This window comes from Jaculus jaculus, chromosome 4 (assembly GCF_020740685.1).
Source record: "Jaculus jaculus isolate mJacJac1 chromosome 4, mJacJac1.mat.Y.cur, whole genome shotgun sequence".
Taxonomy (NCBI): domain Eukaryota; kingdom Metazoa; phylum Chordata; class Mammalia; order Rodentia; family Dipodidae; genus Jaculus; species Jaculus jaculus.
Window position 1 is genome coordinate 117,259,325 of NC_059105.1, and position 24,749 is coordinate 117,284,073.

At 44.9% G+C, this 24,749-nt stretch overlaps 2 protein-coding genes across 3 annotated transcripts in view; both read left to right on the plus strand.

The window, feature by feature from the left end:
- Positions 1-529: 529 nt before the first annotated feature.
- On the plus strand, positions 530-4,725 carry Itpripl1 (ITPRIP like 1). The gene is made up of 2 exons (XM_004651739.3): positions 530-657; positions 1,852-4,725. Exon 2 carries the CDS (start codon positions 1,866-1,868, stop codon positions 3,507-3,509), a length of 1,644 nt encoding a protein of 547 aa, XP_004651796.2. The 5' UTR covers positions 530-657; positions 1,852-1,865; the 3' UTR covers positions 3,510-4,725.
- Ncaph (non-SMC condensin I complex subunit H) overlaps positions 547-24,749 on the plus strand; it is a 69,601-nt gene continuing 45,398 nt past the window's right edge. Inside the window, exons 1-2 of one of the 2 annotated variants that reach the window (XM_012952472.2) lie at positions 547-657; positions 24,361-24,580. In XM_012952472.2, coding sequence (XP_012807926.2) covers positions 24,414-24,580 — 167 coding nt within the window. In that variant the 5' untranslated portion in view covers positions 547-657; positions 24,361-24,413. Of the gene's footprint in view, positions 658-8,503; positions 8,605-24,360; positions 24,581-24,749 lie in introns of those variants that run through there. The other variant, XM_045147347.1, reaches the window with a different exon arrangement.

The following is a 24,749-nucleotide window of genomic DNA, read 5'->3' on the forward strand; positions in this document are numbered from 1 at the left end:
TGGGGTCTTGCTCTAGCCCAGGCTGACCTGGAACTATGTAGTCTCAGGGTGGCCTCGAACTCATGGCAATCCTCCTACTTCTGCTCCTTTCTTTAGTCACTTTGATTGGAGAAAGCTATATGAGTCTGTGTGTGGCTGGAGAGTGAGGAGTATACAAGCCGGGCGTTGAAACGCACCTCATTTTTTCCAGCCGGTATTGGGAGTGGGTCTTCCGAGTCAACTCCTGGTTTCGCCAGCATTGTCCTCGCACCTAAATTCCTAGTATACATCCACTCTTCACGACCTGGATGGGCACCGCAGCGCTGCCCTGGGGCACCAGCGACGCGGCGCGGCGCGGCGGCGAGCAGGGCTGCGGCCCCGGGGCGTGTGCGCGCCGCAGGACCGCCCCTCGGGGCGGAGCTTGCCCGCTGAGCTCGGCGGGCGGCCCGGGCGGAGCCGGACCCAGGGAGCCGCGCACCTCACGGCAGAGAGCGGTAGGAGTGCGCCGACCACCACCCTTAGACCTTGGGGCAAACATGCCCTGTGCCCCAGGAGAGGGGCCCGGGACCACACCCGTGGTCGGTCCGGGCGATGAACCCGGAGCGCCCACCCCGCCGGGAGAAGGCAGGGGCGGCCTGGCCGCGCTGCCTCTTTAAGATCGCGTTTGTTCTACCGATGGTGAGTAACTTGCCCCCAGCACCCCGGCGAAACCCTGAGGTTTGGGTCTTTAATTTGACCTGGATAGATGGAAAATATACATTCTGGGAGTGGGATTTGGGTAAATTATGAATAGTAGAGAGACTTCTACTTCGAGTTCAAAGCCCAGTTTAACTTTTTTTTTTTTTTTTTTTTTTTCCCGAGGTAGAGTTTTACTCTGGCCTAGGCTGACCTGGGAGTCACTATGCAGTCTGAGGCTGGCCTCGAACTCACGGCGATCCTCCTACCTCTGCCTCCCGAGTGCTGGGATTAAAGGCGTGCGCCACCACACCTGGCCCAGTGTAACTTTGTAATCTTTAACACAGTAGTAGTGAGTCTAAACAAGGCCAAGTCATGGAGGGGAGCTCCTCACCTGGCTTCAGTATTCCCAGGACATAATCCTTCACCACCCTTAGGCTGTGAGTTATTGGGATGAAAGAGGCCAGAAACTTCGAGCTTTGGTGATGGGTGGGGAGACTGAAGAACCACCACTACCAGCTGTCAGGTGGGCCTTAGCTCTCCAGTTCTTCAGAGTGTCTGGGCTGAAGAATGTAGTTGGATTGATGGGCATCTGGTAGCCCTCTTGGGACCTCAAAAAGCACAGCACAAAGGAGCTGGCAGCATTAAGCCTCTGTGGCACCCACTGGGCAGAGGGGTGAGGTGGAGTGGCCTGATGACATAGGGTGAGCAGAATGAGGATTGTGAAGTCACAGAGGGAGTGGGGTACTGCACTTAGGGCCTAGGGCTAGCCACATAGGGAGGGGGAACAGGCCGACTCTGTTTTCTGCCTGTGGAAGTGAGCCTCTAGGATCAGCGGGGTATATCTGGTGCCTGAGGTAGACTGATGAGTCGGGTGAGGCCACCCCACCAGGAAGGTCCCCCTCCCTGTCCTACACTGAATAAAGAGTTTTATGTCCATCCTGTGGACACCTAAATACCACCCATATCATGTGGAAGGAAAACAGTTGACTTAGTGGTACATTCTGCTGCTTCCCATTTTCCCCAAGTCTCTTCCCAGGCAAACCACCCTTGCTTTGTCCAAGCCCCACTCCGTGAGCCTTCTGTTTCTCTGGGTAGCTGATGTCCAGGATTTGGGGTGTCAGGGCTCTGGGAATCTGCTGGACAGCAAACACATGCAGAAGATCATCACTGACCCCCACCCTCCTACTTCTCCAGATGCAGAGGCCTCCATGGCTGTTCTAAGCCTGCTGTTCTTGGCAGTGATGTATGTTGTTCACCACCCCCTGATGGTCAGTGACCGAATGGACCTGGACACACTAGCCAGGAGTCGGCAGCTGGAGAAGCGAATGAGCGAGGAGATGCGGCAGTTAGAGATAGAGTTTGAAGAGAAAAAGCGAGCTGCTGAACAAAGGCAGAAGGCAGAAGACTTTTGGAGAGGGGACACAACCAGTGACCAGTTGGTGCTAGGAAAGAAAGACATAGGATGGTCATTCCAGGCCAAAGGCCAGGAGGGTCCTCTGAGTTGGATGCTGGGAAACCTGTGGAATGCTGGCCTCTTTTGCCTTTTTCTCATTTTTGAGCTCCTGCGACAGAACATGCAGCATGAGCCAGCCTTTGACTCCAGTAGCGATGAGGAAGAGGAAGAGGTCCATGTTGTGCCTGCCACCTTTAACAACTGGCTTACTAATTTCCCATCCCAGGAGTCCCTGGAAACCTTTTACAAATATTATGTCCAAAATGCCATCCGTGACCTGTCCTGCACCTGCGAGTTTGTGGAGAGCTTTGTGGATGATCTCATTGAGGCCTGTCGGGTACTCAGTCGCCGGGAGGCTCACCCACAGTTGGAGGACTGTCTGGGCATTGGGGCAGCCTTTGAAAAGTGGGGGACCCTCCATGAGACCCAGAACTTCGATGTCCTTGTGCCCATTGTCCCCCCACAGGGCACTATGTTTGTCTTGGAGATGAGGGACCCGGCCCTGGGTCGCCGCTGTGGCTCCGTGCGGGTGGACTCCGAGTGCATATGTAAGAGCGAGCAGCTTTTAGGGGATGTGTTATGCCTGGTGCACCACCACAGGGACCACTCGGTTGTCTTGGGCAAGTGTGCCAACTCCATCAAGGCAGCTCTCTGCACTGGCTTGCACTTGGATGTGTGTAAGACTGTGCAGTGGTTCCGGAACATGGTAGGGAATGCCTGGGCCCTGGTGGCCCACAAGTATGACTTTAAGCTCAGTCTCCCACCGTCTACCACCTCCTGCAAGCTCAGGCTGGATTACCGTTCTGGACGCTTTCTGTCGATCAGCTTGATCCTGGGGGTGCAACGGGAAGACACCTTGGTCTACCTGGTGAGTCAGGCCTCTGAGCAGGAACAACTCACCAGTGTGCACTGGCCTGAGTCCTTTGCAGCCTGTGAGCACTTATTCCTGAAGCTTGTAGGGCGCTTTGCTCCCGAGAACACCTGTCACCTCAAGTGCCTACAGATCATTTTGAGTCTCCAGAACCACCAGAGCTTACCCCCTGGGGCCACCCACCCCATCCTCACCTCCTACCACTTCAAAACAGCCCTCATGCACCTGTTGCTACGGCTACCCCTGACAGATTGGCAGCACAACATGCTCTCTAAGCGGCTCCAGGATGTTCTCTGGTTCTTGGGCCATGGCCTCCAGCAAAGGTCTCTCCATCATTTCCTCATTGGTAATACCTTCCTGCCCCTGACCATCCCTATCCCCAAGACATTTCGGAATGCTGAGCCTGTCAATCTCTTCCAGCATCTGGTGCTAAATCCTGTGGCTCACACACAGGCAGTGGAGGAGTTTCACAACCTTCTGGCCCAAGTGAAGACTCTTCCCTGTCCCCCACTGGCTGGGTCACCTTAAGGTAGAGACTATTAAAAAAAAATGGGAGAAGGTATTTCTGATTCTTGAGGCTGCAAGTTTACTTTTTACACAGTCAGTGGTATGTGACCTTCACTTTGCCAGTGGGAACTACGATAGATAGCAGGGCCTAATCTGGCTGGGGGCGGAGGGGTTGTCGCTGAGATTTTCTCCTAATTTAACTTTGGTCATGACCCAAATAAAGTCCAGGGAAATGGATGCTATAGGAGGATCTTGCTGCTAGGGAGCTAAAGTCCTATTAAATTGTGTTTCTGTATCAACACTGGAAGCAAAAGAGAATACCTCCATTCCAGCTGACTCCTTTCTGTGAATGACTCCCAACATGTTCCTTGTGAACTGCTTTTCTTAAACTGTTAGCTCCGTTCCCAGCCAAGCTGATGTACTCCGCTTTACTCCATTTACTGTTACAGCAACTTTTCATACTTAGGACCCAATATTTTGTACCTTTGCTGTTTTGAAAATATAACCAAGATGTTTATTTTCTATTTTTATAATTAGCCCTCTTTTCATTCATTATTGCTGTTTCTATGCATCCGAGGAAAACCCCACTACTTCCTGAATATTTGTTAGCATTTACTCCCAAATGTTAAGTTAGTGGTGAGCTCTCTCATAATTGAAATATTTCCTATACTTAATAACCGACCTCAGATGACCTTTTTACCTGGAAGCAACAGTCTAAAGCTCCTCATGCGGGTAGGCTTTCTGGGGTCTCTGGGATGAATGATATGCTTCTGAGAGGAAGCTGCTTATTTGTTAACTGGAAAGCTTTAGCTGTGCATTTTCTGGTTATGGCTTTGCATTCTGTTTTCAAAGATGAAAAAGAGATTACTTGAACTTTGTGGTTTTGAAAAGAGAGGTCATCACAATCTAGGCCCATTGCCAGGGCTGGACAGGAAGAACTGTGAAGCAGTTCAATTCTACCAGAGTCCTGATTCTAGAGATATGATTGGTATATTTTCTCCTTGTTTTAAAACTGTGAGCATCCTGAGGAGGCGTATTAAGAAATAGTTATGGGTGTGGTTGTTTTGGAAATACCAACTTTGTTCCTAGTCACCTCCGCCAGGAAGATCTGGTGGGGAAGAGAACCTGGCCCCACATTTGACTTGCCCCAGAAGGGCATCAGATGCTAGCCTTTGGGGCTTTTGTTCTGGTGTGGAATCCCCTCCCCTTACAAAAATAAAAGCATTCCAGAAGCCGATGTCAGTCAATATTTATGACTTCTGCTACTGTGCTCCTATGTTAATCTGCTGGCATCTGTCAATATGGCTTTCAAGGTAAGATGCAATGATGGTTCTATACTGGTGGGATTTTGGTCTTAAAAATGCCCATCTGCTTTTTAGAAAATCATATGTTAATGTCTTAACTCCAGTCAAAAAAGGAAGCAATATGTATAAATTGGAACTCTCATGGCCATCCTCGCATGATTCCTAAGGGTGTCTCACTACATCAATTAACCTCACATGCCATTCCCAAGAAGTTCCTATCCAAACAGTTCCATCCAGTACCTTCTGGTGTTTCTCAATGTATCTTAAACCAGTCTACCCTGTGGTTTCCAGTGCTATGGCCAGTAGCCAGGAAAAAATAACTCAGAAAGTTAAGGTTATTAATTTTCATAGTGCCAAACCCAAATAACAACCAAATTGAAAGATCTTAGTGACTACGAACATGCATAAACTCTAGAAGTCTGCTCAGGTAGAAAGAAGATGGAATGAGTACTAGTTCTACATGGTTGTTTCTAGTCTAATAAACAAGAAAAGTTATGAGTGGGCAGAAGATTACAAAGGGAACAGTCAGCACAGCTTGGGTGGGGCAGAAGGTACAAGGAAAAAAAAAAGCAGTAATGGAAAGAACAGACCTGTAGCACTCTGGGAATACTCTCACAAAGGGGAAACTTCTCTGGGTAGGAAGTTCAGCTTTATTCTGATACAAAATCTGATATGCCTCTAGGATGCAACAGCAGTTCTAGTACGAGAGCGCTTAGTGTTCACTGAGTATTGCCCACGGTCTGCCACTGAGCTGCTTTTCATTTGGGAATTAATTCACTGGGACTCCTCGTACTACAACCCCATCACGTGGTCTCATTTATTTACTGAATTTGCTTTAGTTTTTGAGGTAGGGTCTCACTCTAGACCAGGCTGACGAATTCACTCTGTAGTCTCAGGGTGGTCTCACACTCACGGTGATCCACCTGCCTCTGCCTCCCAAGTGCTGGGATTAAAGGCGTGTATCACCATGCCCAGCACATGGTCTCTTTTACATGGAGAAGAATTGAGGCACAAGAAGGAATCAAGTACCTACCCTAGCAGCCTTTCAGTGTGGTCTCTGGAATGAAACAAGATTTAACGCTTGAAGTGTTTTGAAAAGCACTATATTAATTTTAAGATACAGGGAGGTATGTCACTGTAAATTGTAGAAGATAGAAATTGTTTGTTTTTAGCCCAGTACTTAGGAGGTCAGGAATTTCATATTGCATACAAAACTTAAAAACGTTTGCTCAGAGGCCAAAATAAATGCAAAGCCATTTTAACCAATGCCCATTTGGTCTCAGTGATTTGATCATTTAAGTCAGAAACTACATTATGGATAGATCCAGCTGTAGGCTGGAAGCCAAATGGTAACTTGTTCAGGTAGACAACTGAAAACTTGTTCCTTCCTTAAACTAATACTTTCCCCCTTGTGTTTTGGGGAAGTAGAATCTGGGGGAGGAATGAAGTCTGAACTTTTCTGGCTGCCTAAGAGTGGAAGGAGGGCCTTGCGACTTTACTTTTGTACAAACACAGGAATTGTCACATGCCACTGATACCATTGATAAATCACTCAATCTTTTGGCATCCTTAGTAACCCCAACTCTTAAACAAAGACAGCATTCAGAGCAGGATGTCAGAGACCTGCTTGTACTGGGCATGCCTAGCCCACAGACACAGGACGGAGATAGTTCTGCTTCCCTACACACAGCCCCAAGCCGTCAGCTTAGGAGGCTCCATTATTGCCACAGAATTGCCTCACGTTTCACTTGGTTCTTTCCTCTGCCAGACATTCCAAATCAGTTCTTCAAGATCTCCAATTCAGTGCCACCTATTACTCCCCCAACCGTAGTTGCTTTTCATGTACGCATAGTAGCCTCCAATAAGAAGCATCCAGTGAGGCTGGACATGGTGGCATACACCTTTAATCCTAGCACTCAGGAGGCAAGGGGTAGGTGGAGTGCTGTGAGCTTGAGGCCAGCCTGGAACTACAGAATAAGTTCGAGGTCAGCCTGGGCTAGAGTGAGACCATACATCCAAAAAAAAAAAGAAAAAAAAAATGCCTCCAATGTGTCAGGGAAGGTTTCCCTGGGGGAAGTGATTGGAACTGAAACCTGAGTGGGACTAACTAGTTGAAGGTGAAACAAGGGGAACTTAAGGGGAGGAGAGCAGATGTGCTGAAGCATTGGGGTAGGAGCCAGCAAAATGAAGGCAAGTCTGAAAGAAAGCCTAAGATCGACAGCCCAGAGAGAGGAAAGACCAAGATGAGGCTGGAGAGACTACTAGGGGCCGAACTTGTAGGTCCCTTTAGTCCCCGGGACACTGGAACTTTTGAAGGGGTTTTAGACTTTTGACAACTGGGAGTAACAGATCAGATTTGTACTTGGCAAACACTCTGGGCTCACTGGGAAGAGGATCAGAGTACAGCAAGGAAGATCATGTGGATGCTTGAGTTAGAGGGTCAGGATGTGGGGCCAGGGGCATCCAGTCCTGGTTGCTCATGTGGGCTCCTGGGTGGTTTACAGTACCATCCTCAAAGGTGAAGAATATTGCAAACTCCTTTTCTCTAGCCCACTGTGCCTATTCACAAATAGCTTTAAACAAAAGGCAGTGTTTTGGGGTTGCCAAAATAACCGAGGGACACCGATGACATTCAGTGATGACCATTTTGTCAGGGATGCTAAATAAAGTTCTACAAAGAGAAGGGTCTCCCATGTCATGAACTGTTGCACTCTGAATGCCAAGAACACCCTTGAAGAGAAAAAAGATCAAACATGCCAGACGTGTGAGTTACAAGAAATGATATGATGGGAGGGTATTTGAGGGAATGGCTACAGCCCTTCCTCCCATTACAGAGCTCTTGAGGTCAGAAGCAGCTGAACAGACAGGAAGCATTTTTTTTTTTTTTCAAGGTAGGGTCTCACTCTAGCCCAGGCTGACCTGGAATTCACAATGGAGTCTCAGGGTGGCCTCGAACTCACAGCAATCCTCCTACCTCTGCCTCCCGAGTGCTGGGATTAAAGGCGTGCGCCACCACGCCCGGCAAGGAAGCATCTTTTAACTATGCTCACCTTTCCATCTTTTCCCCCCTTTGATGTTAGGGATTGAACTAAAGGCTTTGACCACTGAACACAGTCCTCCTTATTTTGGAAAGGTGCCGGATGGTTTCCAGGGAGTTTTTTAAAAAAATAATATAGATAAAAATGTCCTTCATATAAAAATGCATAAACAGGGCTGGGGAGATGGTTCAGCGGTTAAATGTGCTTGCAAAGTGCGTCTGGAGTTCGTTTGCAGCGGCAAGAGGCCCTGGGGCGCCCATACTCTTACACACACACACACACACACACACACACACACACACACACACACACACACACACACACACACACACACACACACACACACACACACACACACACACACACACACACACACACACACACACACACACACACACACACACAGAATCTAAACACTGTTTTGGCACCCATTCTTGCCTTGCTTGAACAGCAAAGAGCTGCCCGCACAGCACAGGTCTCTTGGGGAAATGAGCCATTTCCTCATCAATCTGCCTTCCTCGTTAAATTCCACGACAGCAGAGACCTCGTCCACCCTAGTCCGAGCGTCCGCCGCTCGGACACCGGAGGCTCTCCCGGTCTTCCCGCGGTCCACGCACACGCCCAAGCTCGACTGAGGCCGTCTGCGCAGGCGCGCCTCTGGCCACGCCCTCAGGTGACGCCACACGCCCGTTACGGCCTGAAGCGTCTTGGCGCGCGCAATTTAAAACCGACCTCCGGAGACAACCGAAAGCACGATGAGACCTCCGGGCCCAGGTGAGGCGGGGCGGGCGGGAGGCTCGTCGGGCAGGACCCTACGCGAGCGTTCCCGGGCGGGCGGGCTGGGATGGGAAGTGTGAACGAGCTCGGCCCGGCTCCTGGTCCGCCCGCCCGCCCGGGGCCGAGCCGGGGGAGGGGGCGCGGGCTCGGGCCAATCAGGGCGTAGCTGCGCGCGCGCCCTGAGCGGCGGGTGCCCCAGCTTCCGCGCTGGTGCTCGGAGTTCTGGACTAGAAGGTGTTAGTTTGGGTGCGGTGAAGCGTTGGGGTCCCTGCGTTGTGCTCAGCAGTACATGTACGTTTAATTTTGCCTTGCTTCAACATGAATGAGCGCTTCCTGTGCACTAGACCCCTCCGTCAGGTGCAGACCTAAAGAACGAAACAATTGTCATCCCTTTCCTCATGGAGCCTGTATGCTTGTAAGAAGGCCGACTACACGAAAGTTCCAGGCGAAGCCCACTGACTGCTGTCATTGGGACTAGCAGAGCACCACAGCACTCTGCACCTTAAATTAAAATTGTTACATATTCTATTCTGCGGCTTATCTCCAGCTTCATTTTCAATGTATCCCTATAAAAACCATGTTGTGCATCGGTATAGACTTACGGTATCTCCAGATCTGCAACAGCTAAAATGTGTGTGTGTTTATCATAGTACTGAGATTCAAACTCAAGGCCTCCTTGCATGCTGACTTGAGGTTTTAAAGCAGAAACTGGGAAATTTATTCCAGGCAGAAGCACCATGTGCAAAAATGAGTAAGAAAAGAAATGGACGGGGCTAGGATCTAAATCACTTTGACTAAGTTTAGTGAGCTTGGACAGATAGGCAGATCTGAAAGACCTTGGTAAGAGGTTTGGAAATTGAGTTACATTTGAATACTCATAAGTGAATTCCTGGAGAGATGCTTAGGGGAAGGGATCCATAGTCAACAGGACAAGTTAGGCTGTCAGAGGAGTGACCAGTAGACTGAGAATTTTGTATATTATCATCACAGAGATCATAAGGTCATGAGAACCAGTGCGAGCACTAGAAAGAACTCAAAAGATCAGGAGGCCAGCTTGTGTTTGAGTGAGACCCTGCCTCAAAAAACCAGAACCAGGGCTGGAGAAATGGCTTAGCAGTTGAGGCACTTGCCTGCAAAGCCAAAGGACCCAGATTTGATTCCTCAGGACCCATGTAAGCCAGATGTACAAGAAGGTGCATGCACCTCGAGTTCGTTTGCAGTGGCTAAAGGCCCTAGTGTGTCTGTTCTCTCCTCCCCTCAAACAAATAAATAAAAATAAAATATTTTTTCCAACATCTTTATTTTTTTCTCAGTTTTTATTAACATTTTCCATGATTATAAAAAATATCCCATGGTAATACCCTCCCCCCCTACTTTCCCCTTTGTAATTCCATTCTCCATCATAAAAGCAGCTCATTTATCAAAAAAAGAGAAACATCCGGGCATGGTGGCACACACATTTAATCCCAGCGCTCGAGAGGCAGAGGTAGGAGGATCACCATGAGTTCGAGGCCACCCTGAGATTACATAGTGAATTCTAGGTCAGCCTGGACTAGAGTGAAACCCTACCTCGAAAGGGGAAGGAAAAAAAAAAAAAAAGAAACAAATAAAAGCAACTCAAATTGATATAGAAGCCGAGTATCTCAAGATGAAAAGGATCATTAGTTATTTCAAATGCTGCTGAATGTCAAGAGAGAAGTCCTCAAATAAGTGACCATAGTGTTTGACAGCATGAAAGTTGTACTTGATCATGACAAAACTTTCTTTTCTTGATTTTTAAAATTTATTATTTTTATTTTATTGCTTGATTGTGGGGCTGGGGGGCACCAGGGTCTCTTGCTGTTTTAAGTGGATACCCTTCTAGCTTTATGTGACTGGGGACTTGAACCCAGGCTGGCAGGCTTTGCAAACAGGTTCCTTTAACTACTGAGCTGTGTCTGACAAAACTACTTTCATGAAGTGGTGGTAGGGATGAGAATCGAGTCAAATCAGAGGAGTTGGAAAATGAATGGGAGATGAAATACATAGAAGAAACCAGGCATGGTGGTGCATGCCTTTAGTCCCAGCACTTGGAAGACAGAGGTAGGAGGATCACTGTGAGTTCAAGGCCATCCTGAGACTACATAGTGAATTCCAGGTCAGCCTGAGCTACAGTGAGATCCTACCTCAAAAAAACTACTACTACTACTAATAATAAATAAATGAAAGAAAAATCAATACATAGAAAGAAGTTTTTTTGTTTTTTGTTTAAGCTTAGTAACTATCTGTTGAATGAATAGGTATATATAGTCAAAAACAAAGAGAAATCAGGGAAAGATTTCAAGCATTAAAGCTTCCTTCTTACACAAGTTCCTCCTTCAGTGCTTCTCATTTCTGTTAGTCTTCTCTGAATGTCATTTCCTTTCCTTACCCTGCAGTGCCCACATTCACAATTAAAAGTTCTCTTGAAGCCGGGCGTTGTGGCGCACGCCTTTAATCCCAGCACTCAAGAGGCAGAGGTAGGAGGATCTCCGAGAGTTCGAGGCCACCCTGAGAAGACTACATAGTGAATTCCAGGTCAGCCTGAGCTAGGGAGTGAGACCCTACCTCGAAAAACCAAAAAAAAAAAAAAAAAAAAAACAAACCAAAACCAAAAACAAAAAAAAACGTTCTCTTGATTTTTGTCATGAAAAAAAGGTCTTATCTACTTTTCCTTGTTTTTGTTTTTATTTTTCGAAGTAGTCTCACTCCCTAGCTCAGGCTGACCTGGAATTCACTATGTATTCTCAGGGTGGCCTTGAACTCACAGTGATCTCCTGCCTCTGCTTCCCTAGTGCTGGGATTAAAGGCATACACCACCACACCTGATTTTGTCTCCTTTCTATTTTGACTTTTTGTTTTGATTTGAGAATTATGTTAATCATACTCTTTAACTTGTGGAAACCAGGTCTTCTGGTGCATTATGGTGGTGCATGCCTTTAATCCCAGCACTCGATGTGAGTTCAAGATCAGCCTGAGACTACATAGTGAATTCCAGGTCAGCCTAAACTAGAACAAGATTATTATATTTATTGCCTTTTATTCTGTTCTTTATCTCTAGTCCCCTTCCCTCACATTGGCAACTATTTGGTGTTTGTTCTATATCTTTATTTTTTTTTTAAAAAAATTATTTACTTATATTTTAGTGTGAGGTATGAAGCCCAGGGCTTTGTTCCTGCTAGGCAAGCATTTTGCCACTGAGGTTTATCTTGCCTCACTTTCATTGTGTGCCTATAAATACCATATTGTATATGGATATAGATTTATGATGTCTCCAGTTCTGAAACAGCTAGTGTGTGTTCTTTATTTAGTATTGAGGATCAAACCCAGTGCCTCCTGCATGTTAGGCAAGTCCTCTACCACTGAGATACACCCCCAGCCAGGCATATGTTCTTACTGCCATGAAGCAGATGTGTGGAACATTCGCTTGATTAAAATTTTGTTAGAAGGGCCGGGTGTGGTGGCACAGGCCTTTAATCCCAGCACTCGGGAAGCAGAGGTAGGAGGATCACTATGAGTTCCAGGCCACCCTGAGACTACATAGTGAATTCCAGGTCAGCCTGGGCTAGAGTGAGACCCTACCTCGGAAAAACAAAACCAACAAAAATGTTAGCTAGCAAGTAATGACATGTTTAAAGCAAGGTTTTCTGGAAACTTTACTCTTAGGAAAATTCTCTTGAATTCTTTCATTTTTTTTCCCAGGACCTTGTTTCTTGCTCTACCATAGTAGTTCTTAGTTGCTGCCATAGTCACAGCTCAAATCTTATCAGTTGCTGCAGCACCCTGTCACACAATTTTAAAACTCCCACTTCTTAATACCAGCTGTATCAGTTCAGCTCACTTCCTCTTATTTTCTAATGCTGGGCTTTTATTCCAGAAGATGTATATTCTACTGCTGTTTACCATCTCTCAGGTCTTGGTTCCCTCTTTACTTGGATTGCATTCCGTGGTCAGTGAATATAATCACATCTTTCCCCTTGCCCTCCTTTCACTGCCTTATACTGCTTGACAAAACCCACAACCTTAGTTAAACTACCCGTTCTACACACCTGACAGCCCCTAGAAAAAAGCACCAAGGAATGTGAAATAGTCTCAGCATTTATGTCTGTTTCCTTAGTTCCTTCACTCTTTTTTTACTCCTTTTAAAATTTTTTTTGTTCATTTTTATTTATTTATTTAAGAGTGGCAGAGAGAGAGAGAGAGAGAGAGAGAGAGAGAGAGAGAGAGAGGCAGAGAGAGAGAGAGAGAGAATGGGCATGCCAAGGCCTCCAGCCACTGCAAACGAACTCCAGATGTGTGCGCCCCCTTGTGCATCTGGCTAACATGGGTCCTGAGGAATTGAGCCTCGAACTGGGGTCCTTAGGCTTCACAGGCAAGTGCTTAACCGCCAAGCCATATCTACAGGCCTTTTATTTTCACTCCTTTTTAAATTTTTTTTTAAATTTTTATTTACTTATTTATTTGAGAGCGACAGACACAGAGAGAAAGACCAATAGAGGGAGAGAGAAAATGGGTGCACCAGGGCTTCCAGCCTCTGCAAGTGAACTCCAGACGCGTGCGCCCCCTTGTGCATCTGGCTAACGTGGGACCTGGGGAACAGAGCCTCGAACCGGGGTCCTTAGGCTTCACAGGCAAGTGCTTAACCGCTAAGCCATATCTACAGGCCTTTTATTTTCACTCCTTTTTAATTTTAATTTTTAATTAAATTAATTAATTAATTTTTGGTTTTTCAAGGTAGGTCTCACTCTAGCCCAGGCTGACCTGGAATTCACTATGGAGTCTCAGAGTGGCCTCGAACTCATGGCAATCCTCCTACTTCTACCTCCCGAGTGCTGGGATTAAAGGTGTGCGCCCCCACGCCCGACTAATTTTAATTTTTTTGAGGTAGGGTTTCACTTTTGCCCAGGCTGACCTGGAATTCACTCTGTAGTCTCAGGTAGCCTTAAACTCAAGGCACTCCTCCTTCTGCCTCCTGAGTGTCACCGAGATCAAAAGTGTACACTACTGCGCCTGGCTTTTTTCTTTATTATTATTATTAACAACATATTTTGTATGGATACATCATCATGTGTTGGTACCCTCTTTTCCCTTGTCCCTGACCCCATTCCAGTGGGGACCCTCCTTAGTGGGGTTTCAGGTATTCCCTGTGGGATTGTGGGTTATGCATTATGGGAGCAGCAGTCACTTATTTTTGGGGGGAAGGAATGCTTCTGGGCATGATGTCTCAACCTGTGGCTCTTAGAATCTTCCTGCCCCCTCTTCCACAAAATTCTCTGAGCCATGGTGGGTGAGTTTTAAGTCTACTTCAGTGATGAGCTCTTAGGAGCCTCTGGATCTCTCTGCTTTGGTAGATGTTGAGTATCCTCAGGGTCTGTTTCCTATACCCTGGCGCTTATCAGGTTCAGCATGGAAGCGACACTCATGCTGTTTTCCCCAATTCCTTTGTGGATTCAGCTGTGGCTTGGCTCAAGTGCAAGGGTTAGTTTATTTCCTTGGATAGCGCTACCTTCTGAAAAACAACAGATTCTCCAAAGGTGAGTGAAGTCAGCATACTTCAAATCAGATAAGCATTATTAATTTAGGGAGAATTTGATGTATGTAACCCTCCTTTTAGCCAAAGACTAGTGAAAGCTGGACACTGGAGAGCATAATCTTTGTCTCCATAGGACTCTGATCGGGTTCCCAAATCCAGATATGGGTTCCTTCACAGTGAGTGGATCTCTTAGCCAATCAGAAAGCTATTACCCATCAAGGCTGTGTGCCAGTGTTGCACTGGTGTGTACATCCTGTTAAGGTGTGTGCTTCTGAGTAACTTAGACCTCTGGTTTCTCAGACCACTGTTGGCCACTTTCCCCTACTAGCTCATGTAGTGCTTTACAGCACTAGACGGGCTGTCTGGGGACTGCCTCTCTTCTGCATTCCAGCCAGGTCTCTCCAGGCACTCTGTTGGCCGCATATGGTGTCTTCAGCAATAGGGTCTTCCTTTTGCTTCAGGCAATTGTTTTGGGGACCTCGTAGTTCTCTCTGATCAAAAGCTCATTGCGGGTAGCAACCAACTTCTGGTACTGGCAGTTACAGGCCAGGCCAGAGGGTGGTTTTTTTTTTTTTTTTTCAAGTAGGGTCTCACTCTAGCCCAGGCTGACCTGGAATTCACTATGGAGCCTCAGGATGGCCTTGAATACAGCAGTCCTCCTACTTCTGCCTCCCAGGTGCTGGGATTAAAGGAGTATGCCACCACACCTGGCCTGAAAAAATATTTTTAAGCTTAGGCTTCATCCCACCCTCTCCAGGGCCCTTCTTTTCAGGGGTCCCCCCTTACTCCTGTTGAGGGTTATGTCTTTTAGTCTATCTCTAAGGATAAAGGTTCCTATGGTACCAGTTCCTGAGTGCTGGGATTAAAGGTGTACACCACCATGCCCAGCTCTGATGTATCTCTTGTTGTTTATTTTTAGCTTTAAAGCATTGTGATCTGATATGATGCAAGAAGTTGCTTCAGTTTTCCTGAATTTATGGAGGAATGCTTTTATGGCCTAATATATAATATATGGTCTGGTTTGGAGAAGGTTCCATGGGCTGCTGAGAAGAATGTATATTCTGTAGAATTGGGGGTGGAAAGTTTTGTAGATATCCATTAGATCTAGTTGATCTATGGTGTTGTTGAGCTCTATTATTTCCCTGTTGATTTTCTGCCTGTATGATCTATTCTTTTTTTTTTTAAATTTTTATTAACATTTTCCATGATTATAAAATATATCCCATGGTAATTCCCTCCCTCCCCACCCCCACACTTTCCCATTTGAAATTCCATTCTCCATCATATTACCTCCCCATTACAATCATTGTAATTACACATATACAATATCAACCTATTAAGTATCCTCCCCCCTTCCTTTCTCTACCCTTTATGTCTCCTTTTTAACTTACTGGCCTCTGCTACTAAGTATTTTCATTCTCACGCAGAAGCCCAGTCATCTGTAGCTAGGATCCACATATGAGAGAGAACATGTGGCGCTTGGCTTTCTGGGTCTGGGTTACCTCACTTAGTATAATACTTTCCAGGTCCATCCATTTTTCTGCAAATTTCATAACTTCATTTTTCTTTACCGCTGAGTAGAACTCCATTGTATAAATGTGCCACATCTTCATTATCCACTCATCTGTTGAGGGGACATCTAGGCTGGTTGATCTATTCTTGATAGTGGAGTATTGAAATCTCTGACTATGATGGTATTGGTGTTTATTTCTGTTTTGTTATCAAGTAGGTTTTGCTTTAGAAACTGTGGTTCATCTGTGTGTGGTGCATATAGATTTATGATTGTGATGTTCTCATGTTGGATCTTTCCTTTGATGTGTAAGAATTGACCTTCTTTGTCCTTTTTGACTGTTTTTGGTTTGAAGTCTATTTTATCAGATATTAATATAGCAACACCTGCATGTTTCTTACTTCCATTTGCTTGGAATATCATTTTACATTCTTTCACCCTGAGGATGTGTCTGTCTTTAGTGGAGAGGTGGGTTTTTTGAAGACAGAAGATAGAAGGGTCCATTTTTTTGATCCATCCTGTTAACTTGTGTCTTTTGTGGGTGAGTTAAGACTATTAATGTTTAAGGTTATAACTGTGAGGTTCGATTTAACCCCTGCCATGATGAGGTGCTTTTATAGGGTTTGATGCTTTCTTGTGTTTTGTACTTTTTTGAGCCTGCTGTAGTTTTGGTTATTGTGATCTTCTTCTTGTAGGCTCTTGAGATTGGTTGTTTGACTCTTCTGCATAGATTATTCCCTGAAGTATTCTCTGTAGGTTTGGCTTTGTCTTCATATAATATATAATTCTATATATAATATAGAATTGACTTTTTTCATCGTAAGCTTTCTTTCACCATGAAGGATACTTTCACTGGGTAGAGTAGTTTGGGTTGGTAGCTATAGATTTTTAGACTTTGAAATGTTCTATTCCCGGCACTTTTGGCTTTCAGATTGTTTTTGTGTGAAGTGAGTTGTTTCTCTCTTGCTGCTCTCTCTTTGTTTTCATTATTAAGAGTTTTAACAATGAGCTGGGCACGGTGGGTGGTACATGCCTTTAATCCCAGCACTCGGGAGGCAGAGGTAGGAAGGATTGCTGAGAGTCTGAGGTCACCTGTGACTACAGAGCAAATTCCAGGTCAGCCTGAGCTGGAATGAGACCCTGTCTCGGTGGGTGGGGGAGAGTTTTAACTATAATGTGCCTTGGAGTGTTTCATCTTTGGTCCTGTCTGTTTGGTGTTCTCTGGGCTTCTTGAATCTGAATGGACTTCTCTTTTGAGAGATTGGGAAAATATTCTTCAATAATTTTGTTGAATATGGTCTCTGTGCCTGCATTTCCTCTCCTTCTGGCATACCCATGATCCAGATGTTTGATCATTTTAGGGTATCCAACAGTTCCCTCTTATTCTGTTCATGCAATTCTTTGAACTAAGCAAAGTTTTTGGCCTCCTGATCAATTTCTGTCTTGTCTTTTAGCTCAGAGATTCTGTCTTCCACATGAGTAACTCTGTTACTGGGGGGTTCTAGAGAGGTGTTTTCTTTTCATCATTTTTTAATTAGATATGGACATATTTTGTATGTAAACAACACATGTTGGTACCTTCCTTTCCCTCCTCCCTACCCCTTTTCTAAAGAGGCCTTCCCTATTGGGGAGGCAGGTCATGCATTATGGTGGGGGGGATGTCTCTACAAAATGTCCCAACTTGTGGCTCTAACAATTTTTCCACCCCCTCTTCTGCTTCAAAATTCCCTGAGCCATGCTGGGAGCATTTTTTTAAAATTAGATATGTACATAGTCTATATACAGCCATGTTGGTACTATCATTGGGCCTCTTCCCTGTCCTCTCCCCTCTGAAGGGACCCACCTCATTGGGGGTTGTGGGTCATGCATTGTGGGGTTAGATATCAGTTATGGGTAGGAGGCAGTGTCTTTGTGCATAATGTACCAACATGTAGCTGTAATAATCTTTCTACCTCCTCTTCTGCGAATTTCCCTGAGCCATGTTGGGTTCATTTTAGGTCTACTTCAGTGATGAGGTGTTGGGAACCTCTGTGTCTCTGGATATCTGGTTTGGTAGGAGTTGAGTGTTCTCTGTGTCCATCTCCTTCACCCTTGTGCTGGTATCAGGTTCACTGAGAAAGGAGCACTCTTGGTCATTTCCCAATTACTCTGGCTTCAGCTGGGGCCCTGGTGAGGTGCTATGGGGGGATTCTCTCCTTGGGTTATGCATCCATCTTTCCTTCTCCGGGAGGTGAGGTGTAGTTAGGCAGATGCCATTTTGACCACAGTCCCCACAAGGAGCATTTTAAGTCTACTTCAGTGATGGGCACTTAGGAGCCTCTGGATCTCTGGTTTGGTAGGTGTTGCGTGTCCTCAGTATCTTTCTCCATCACCCTATGCTGACATCAGATTCACTAAGAAAGTAGTAGTCTTGCTCATTTCCCCAATTCCTCTGTGGTTTCAGCTGGGGCCAGGGTGGAGTGCTCTGAATCGTTTATCTCCTCAGGTCCAGTTCCCGTTTGAAAAAAGAGAAGCAGACTCTCCAACAGAGAATGAAGTCAGCATTGGTTAAATGGGATAACCACTATTAATTTAGAGAGAATTAAAAGGGCTTAGACCCTCTTATATAGTCTAAGGTTAGTGACAGCTTGACAGTGGAAAGCAGAATTATTATTTGGATATGATTCTGACTTGTTTCCCAGTTCTAGATATGGCTTCCTTTCTACTGACTGGATCTGTTAGCCAGTCCAAGAGCAGTTAGTTACCCACTATGGCTGTGTACCACTATTGCACTTGTGTGAGCATCATATCAGGTTGTTTGCTTGAGTTACTTACACTTTGAGTTGCTTGGGCAGGTGTTGGCCACTTTTTCCCAGTAGCTCATGTAGCGCCTTCCAGCACTAGATGGGCTAATTGGGTACTGGCTCTCCTCTGGATTCCAACCAGGTCTCTCCATTGTCTGTGCCAATAGCATTTAGTGTCTTTTTTCCAGACTACATTATTGGCACCCTTGTAAAAGATCAAGCAGCTGTAGTTGCTTACCCTAAGGTCTGGGTCTTTTTCTGTTTTTATTCCAGTAGCATGTTGTTTTTGTCAGTATGGCTTTGTAATATAGGTTTAGATTAGGTATGGTGATACCACTAGAGGTGTTTCTTTTGCTGAGGATATGTTTGGATATCCGAGGCCTTCTGCCATTCCATAAGAATTTTGAGATCATTTTTTTCAATCTGTATGAAGAATGATGCTGGCATTTTTATTGGTATTGTGTTAAATCTGTATATTGCTTTTAGTAGAATTGCCATATCACAATATTAATTTACCTATTCAGGAGCATGGGAGGTCTAGAGAGGTTTTCTGTTGTGTTATTTTGTATTGTATCCCTCTCCTTTTTGAGGTACAATTTCAGTTCGAGGTCTGACTTTCTTTTTTTTTTTGTTTTTTCGAGGTAGGCTCTTACTTTAGCCCAGGCTGACCTGGAATTCACTATGGAGTCTCAGGGTGGCCTAGAACTCACGGTAATCCTCCCACCTCTGCCTCCCGACTGCTGGGATTAAAGGCGTGTGCCACCATGCCCTGCTGAGGTCTGATTTTCTTAGTGCTTCCTGGAATTCATCCTTGCATTTCATCAAGTCTTCGTTAAACTGAAATAACTGGTTATTGAGATCCTCCATTTGTTGACTCACTTTAAATTTATTTATATCTCTTTTGAGGCTTTTAAGGTTTTCTTCAATTAAGTTAAGCTAAGTGGCAAAAGCTGAGTGCTCTACGGGACAATTCTGCTCTATTTCATTTACATGATTATTGTTGGTTTTTTGATGGCTTGTTTCCAGATCAGCAATTGTTTTGATCAGGGTCACATTGGTTGTTGTGTTTTCATTTCAATTTCTATTGATTTATCTATGATTTCATTGGAGGCTTCCATTGTGGAACTAGGCATCCTTGGGGGTCTCTCAGTTTTCTGACTTTTTTTTTTTTGCGTTGTGGTCTACCCATCTTGGGGAAATGTTTTGTTCTATTGAGGGGAAAGCAAGTATTTGTCTTTGTGGGATCTTCAGTAGGTGTTCTATTTTAAATGTAAACTGGATTAATGTATGATGGGATTATAACCGCAGATTGTGGAGAGAGCAAGTAAATCAAAGGTACATGGGCAACTGAGAAGTGGGGAACTGAGAGTTCTGGCCCACTCATTGCACTTGCAGGGAAGCTGTAGAGCCAGGGGCAAGAGGCCAGTTCCTACAGTGGCCCATTTACCCCTGGCTCAGGGGAACAGGAATTTGGGTACCCAGGGGCCAGTCAATCAGGAAACCCGACCAAAAGGCCTTTTCCTGTAGCTCATACACAGGGAACCAGGGAAGTGGGCGATGGGGAAGGAACTGGGAGCTCTGGCCTACTCACTCCACCTGGGCACTCTTCTGAGTAGGTGATCCAGGAACCCTTTAATCAGGAAGGCAGAGCAAGGGGCCTGCTTCTGCAGCAAGCTCACAGACTCCAGGTTGTTCCAAGCCAGCAGCAGGGGAACTGGGACCAGAGAACTGGGCCACTCTCCCACTCTTAAATAACCATTTCAGGCCTTCCCTCTCCTTAAATTTCCAGAGTCTTCTCCGCTATCCCCAACTGTTCCACTGAGATTTTACTTGCTTCCTACTTTACAATGAAAATAAAAACAATTAAAAGAGAACATGGGAGTAAGAGATAAAGCTCACTTGGTAGAGTGCTCGCATAGCATGCATGCATGAAACCCTGGGTTAGATCCTCAGCACATAAGGATTGGTGGTGCACATCTGTAGTCTTAGCACTTAGTCTTCCAGCTCTCCAGATTCTGTTTTCCTGTCTCCTCTCAAATCCACTCTATCTTTCTCCCCTTCTAGACTAAGAAAACTGCTAATGTCAGGATCTCCAGGAACATCAACCTCTAGCTGTAGATCCAGTGGTCAGTTCTCAGTCCTCACATTTGACCCATCACATGTTGGGTTATCTGGTGGCCCTATGTGGTCTCTGGACACTTTGTACTACCTGAACTCCACCTGTCTGGTCTAACCCACCGTTAATGTCTGTCCTGGTAACTAGTTTTCTAACGGGGTCTTGCTTGTTATTCTCATTCCTTCTGCAGTCTGTTTCAGCATGATAGCCAAAGGGGCCTCTTACTTTATTTTTTTCCTTTTTCAAAGGGACCTCTTGAAGCTTAACTTACATTGCTTTTTTCTTTTTCTTGTCATCTGTTTCTGATTTTTTACTGTTGTTTTGAGGTAGGGCTTCCTGCTAGCCCAGGCTGACCTGAAATTCACTATATAATCTAAAGGTGGCCTTGAACTCATAGCAGTCCTCCTACCTCTGCCTCTTGAGTGCTGATTTTTGAGACAAGATCTCACTATGTAGCTCAGGATTGCCTTGAACTCATGACAATCCTCCTTCATCAGTCTACCAAGTGCCTGAGTTACAGGTGTGAGCTTTTGTGGCTTTTGCCACTAAGCTTAACTTAATTGAAGAAAACCTTAAAAGCCTCAAAAGAGATATAAGTAAATTTGGGCTGGAGAGATGGCTTAGCAGTTAAGCGCTTGCCTGTGAAGCCTAAGGACTCCGGTTCGAGGCTCGGTTCCCCAGGTCCCACGTTAGCCAGATGCACAAGGGGGCGCACGCGTCTGGAGATATAAGTAAATTTAAAGTGAGTCAACAAATGGAGGATCTCAATAACCAGTTAATTCAGTTTAACGAAGACTTGATGAAATGCAAGGATGAATTCCATATAGAAAAACCCTCACAAGGTCCTCTTTGGTGTTTGTGTATGTGTGTGTGTGTGTGTGTGTGTGTGTGCAATTTTCTTTTTTTTTTTTTTACATTTTTTTAAAATTTTTATTAACATTTTCCATGATTACAAAATATATCCCATGGTAATCTCCTCCCTCCCCACCCCCACACTTTCCCATTTGAAATTCCATTCTCCATCATTGTATAAATCCATTGTATAAATGTGCCACATCTTCATTATCCACTCATTAGTTGAGGGACATCTAGGCTGGTTCCATTTCCCAGCTATTATAAATTGAACAGCAATAAACATGGTTGAGCACGTACTTCTAAGGAAATGAGATGAGTCCTTTGGATATATGCCTAGGAGTGCTATAGCTGGGTCATATGGTAGATCAATCTTTAGCTGTTTTAGGAACCTCCACACTGTTTTCCACAATGGCTGGACCAGATTGCATTCCCACCAGCAGTGTAGAAGGGTTCCTCTTTTTCCACATCCCCGCCAGCATTTATGATCATTTGTTTTCATGATGGTGGCCAATCTGACAGGAGTGAGATGGAATCTCAATGTAGTTTTAATCTGCATTCCCTGATGACTAGTGACATAGAACATTTTTTTAGATGCTTATATGCCATTCGTATTTCTTCCTTTGAGAATGCTCTATTTAGCTCCATAGCCCATTTTTTGATTGGCTTGTTTGATTCCCTATTATTTAACTTTTTGAGTTCTTTGTATATCCTAGATGTTAATCCTCTATCAGATATATAGCTGGCGAAGATTTTTTGTGTGTGTAATTTTCAAATACCTTTTTTTTTGTTGTTGTTATTGTTGTTGTTGTTTTCGATGTAGGGTCTCACTCTGGTCCAAGCTGACCTGGAATTAACTATGTAGTCTCAAGGTGGTGTCAAATGCATGGTGATCCTGCTACCTCTGCCTCCCAAGTGCTGGGATTAATGGTATGCACCACCACACCCGGCTTCAAATACTTTTGGTAGATCCTTTCCCATCTCTTTGTCCCCATCCCTGCTTATACTTTCCCACCCCCATGTTTTTTATATTATATTCATTAATAGTGTTTATTACATTCTTCAATCACATCATCCTTAATCTCTGTACCCCACTTAACTTCTTCTGATTTACTTTCATATCACATATCTTCTATTTATTACCTTTTCTAACCCTCTGCCTTGAATCTACTTTTTTCCCTTCTGACTGTGTGTGTATAGGTGCACATACATGGGTACACATATATGTAGAGGCCAGAGGCTAACCTCAGATGCCATCCTCAGGAGCATTGTCACCTTTGTTTTTGAGACAGGGTCTCTCATTGGTCAGGAGCTCACCAATTAGGCTAGACTGGCTGACCATGAACCCCAGAGATCCTCCTTTCTCTGCCTCTCTATTACCATGCCTGGCATTTTTACTTGGGTACTGAGGATTAAATTTAGATGTTTGGAAGGCAAGCATTTCACTAACTGAGCCATCTCCCCAGCCCCAACATTAATTTCTTAAAAAAGACTGAGCCCAGGGCTGGAGAGATGGCTTAGCAGTTAACTTGCCTGAGAAACCTAAGGACCTAGGTTCAATTCCCCAGTATCCACGTAAGCCAGATGCACAAAGTGATGCATGCTTCTGGAGTTCATTTGCTGTGGCTAGAGGCCCTGACATGCCCATTTCCCCCCACCCCTGCCTATGATAAATAAATTAAAAGTAAATTAAAATTTAATTTCATAAAAGACTGAACCTGGGGCTGGAGAGATGGCTAGGCAGTTAAGAGGCTTGCCTGCAAAGCCTAATGACCCAGGTTTGATCCTAGGTTTGATTCCCTAGTACCCACATAAAGCTGGATGCTTAGTATGGCACATGCATCTGGAACCCATTTGCAGTGGCTGGAGGCCCCGGTGAGCCCATTCTCTGTCTACCTTCTCCTTGCAAATAAATAAATAAAAATATTTTTAAAAATACTGAGCCAGTTGTCTTGTAACCTGTCTTTGTTCTATATATACTTAATTTTTCCCCCTGTTAACATTTTTGCTTTTCAAGATAGCAGGAATTATATACAAATGACAGTAGACTCTTGTCTCTTTATCTAAATAAAAATAAAAATGAATTCTCAAAGGGGGAAAAATTATATACATAAAGGACTGTATCTTCCTTCATTGTCTACTTGGGACCAGAAATTGTGTTAGCGTCATAAAATCAGAAAAGAGGTTGTGGCAGGTAGGAAGAGGTACATGTGCTGCTATTATCATTTTACCAGCAAACCACCTGCTGTGCAATGAATTTTCAACAGCAATAGCTGCAGCAGTTGATGGGCACTTCACATACACATTGCCCTGAGCTGCATTTTTGTCAACATGAATATGAATAACTCCATGTTTATTACATTCTTCAGTGACATCATCCTTAATCTCTATCCCACCCAACTTCTTCCTCTTCTTTGGTTTTTTTTTATAATTTGCATGTGACCTATAAGTATTTCTTTGGCACATCATATTTATTTTACATATTTTCATTGTTTATTCTCTGTTTCCCAGTCTATCTGACTATAGTCTGTACTTCCTCCTTGCTCAGCACTTGTGTCTTCCTTGCATGGTGTGTTAGTGAGCTTCTCAGTGGCCACGATTTTGTCCATCCCCCATTCCTGGCAGTGCTGGGATCAAGTCCAGAGCCTCTCACCGGGTATGTAAGTGCTTATCCCCGGTCCTGTCTAACCCATCTACATATCCTGCTTAGGTTCACAGTAGCTGCCAAGTGGATCCTTGTCTTACCACCTTTCCCCATGCACCTCCCAAGAAAAATAGATTCTAGAGGTCTAGCATCATGAATTAGCACTAAAGAAAAGCTTATCAGGGAAAGTGCAGTGAGTCCTCAGTTTGTGAGGTACATGAAATGTTCTGTTGAAGGTTTCTTGGACACATGTTTTGTTCCATCACTTCAAGCCACAATAAAATAACTCTTCTTTAGAGACTGGTGAACAGCTCCATGGAACCTTCTCACCTTCGGATCGAGTATTCTCAATGCCCCAGCCCAGGAAGAGCTGTCTCAATACTTCTAGCACTTCAGCACTGGAAGACTTTCCTCAGAATGATGATGAAAAGGAGCGAATGCAGCGGAGGCGCTCCAGGGTCTTTGACCTGCAGTTCAGCACAGAAACGAGTCATTTGCTATCCTCCCCTTCCAACAGGTGAGCCTATTTCTGAACTAGCTCTTTCTTGTTTTTGTTTTTTTTTTTTTAATATTTTTTTAATTAATTATTTATTTATTTGAGAGCGACAGAAACAGAGAGAAAGACAGATAGAGGGAGAGAGAGAATGGGCGCGCCAGGGCTTCCAGCCTCTGCAAACGAACTCCAG

What these genes read in the sequence shown, in the direction of transcription:
- Itpripl1 (XM_004651739.3), top strand. Translation starts at nt 1,866, where the DNA reads ATGGCTGTTCTAAGCCTGCTGTTCTTGGCAGTGATGTATGTTGTTCAC.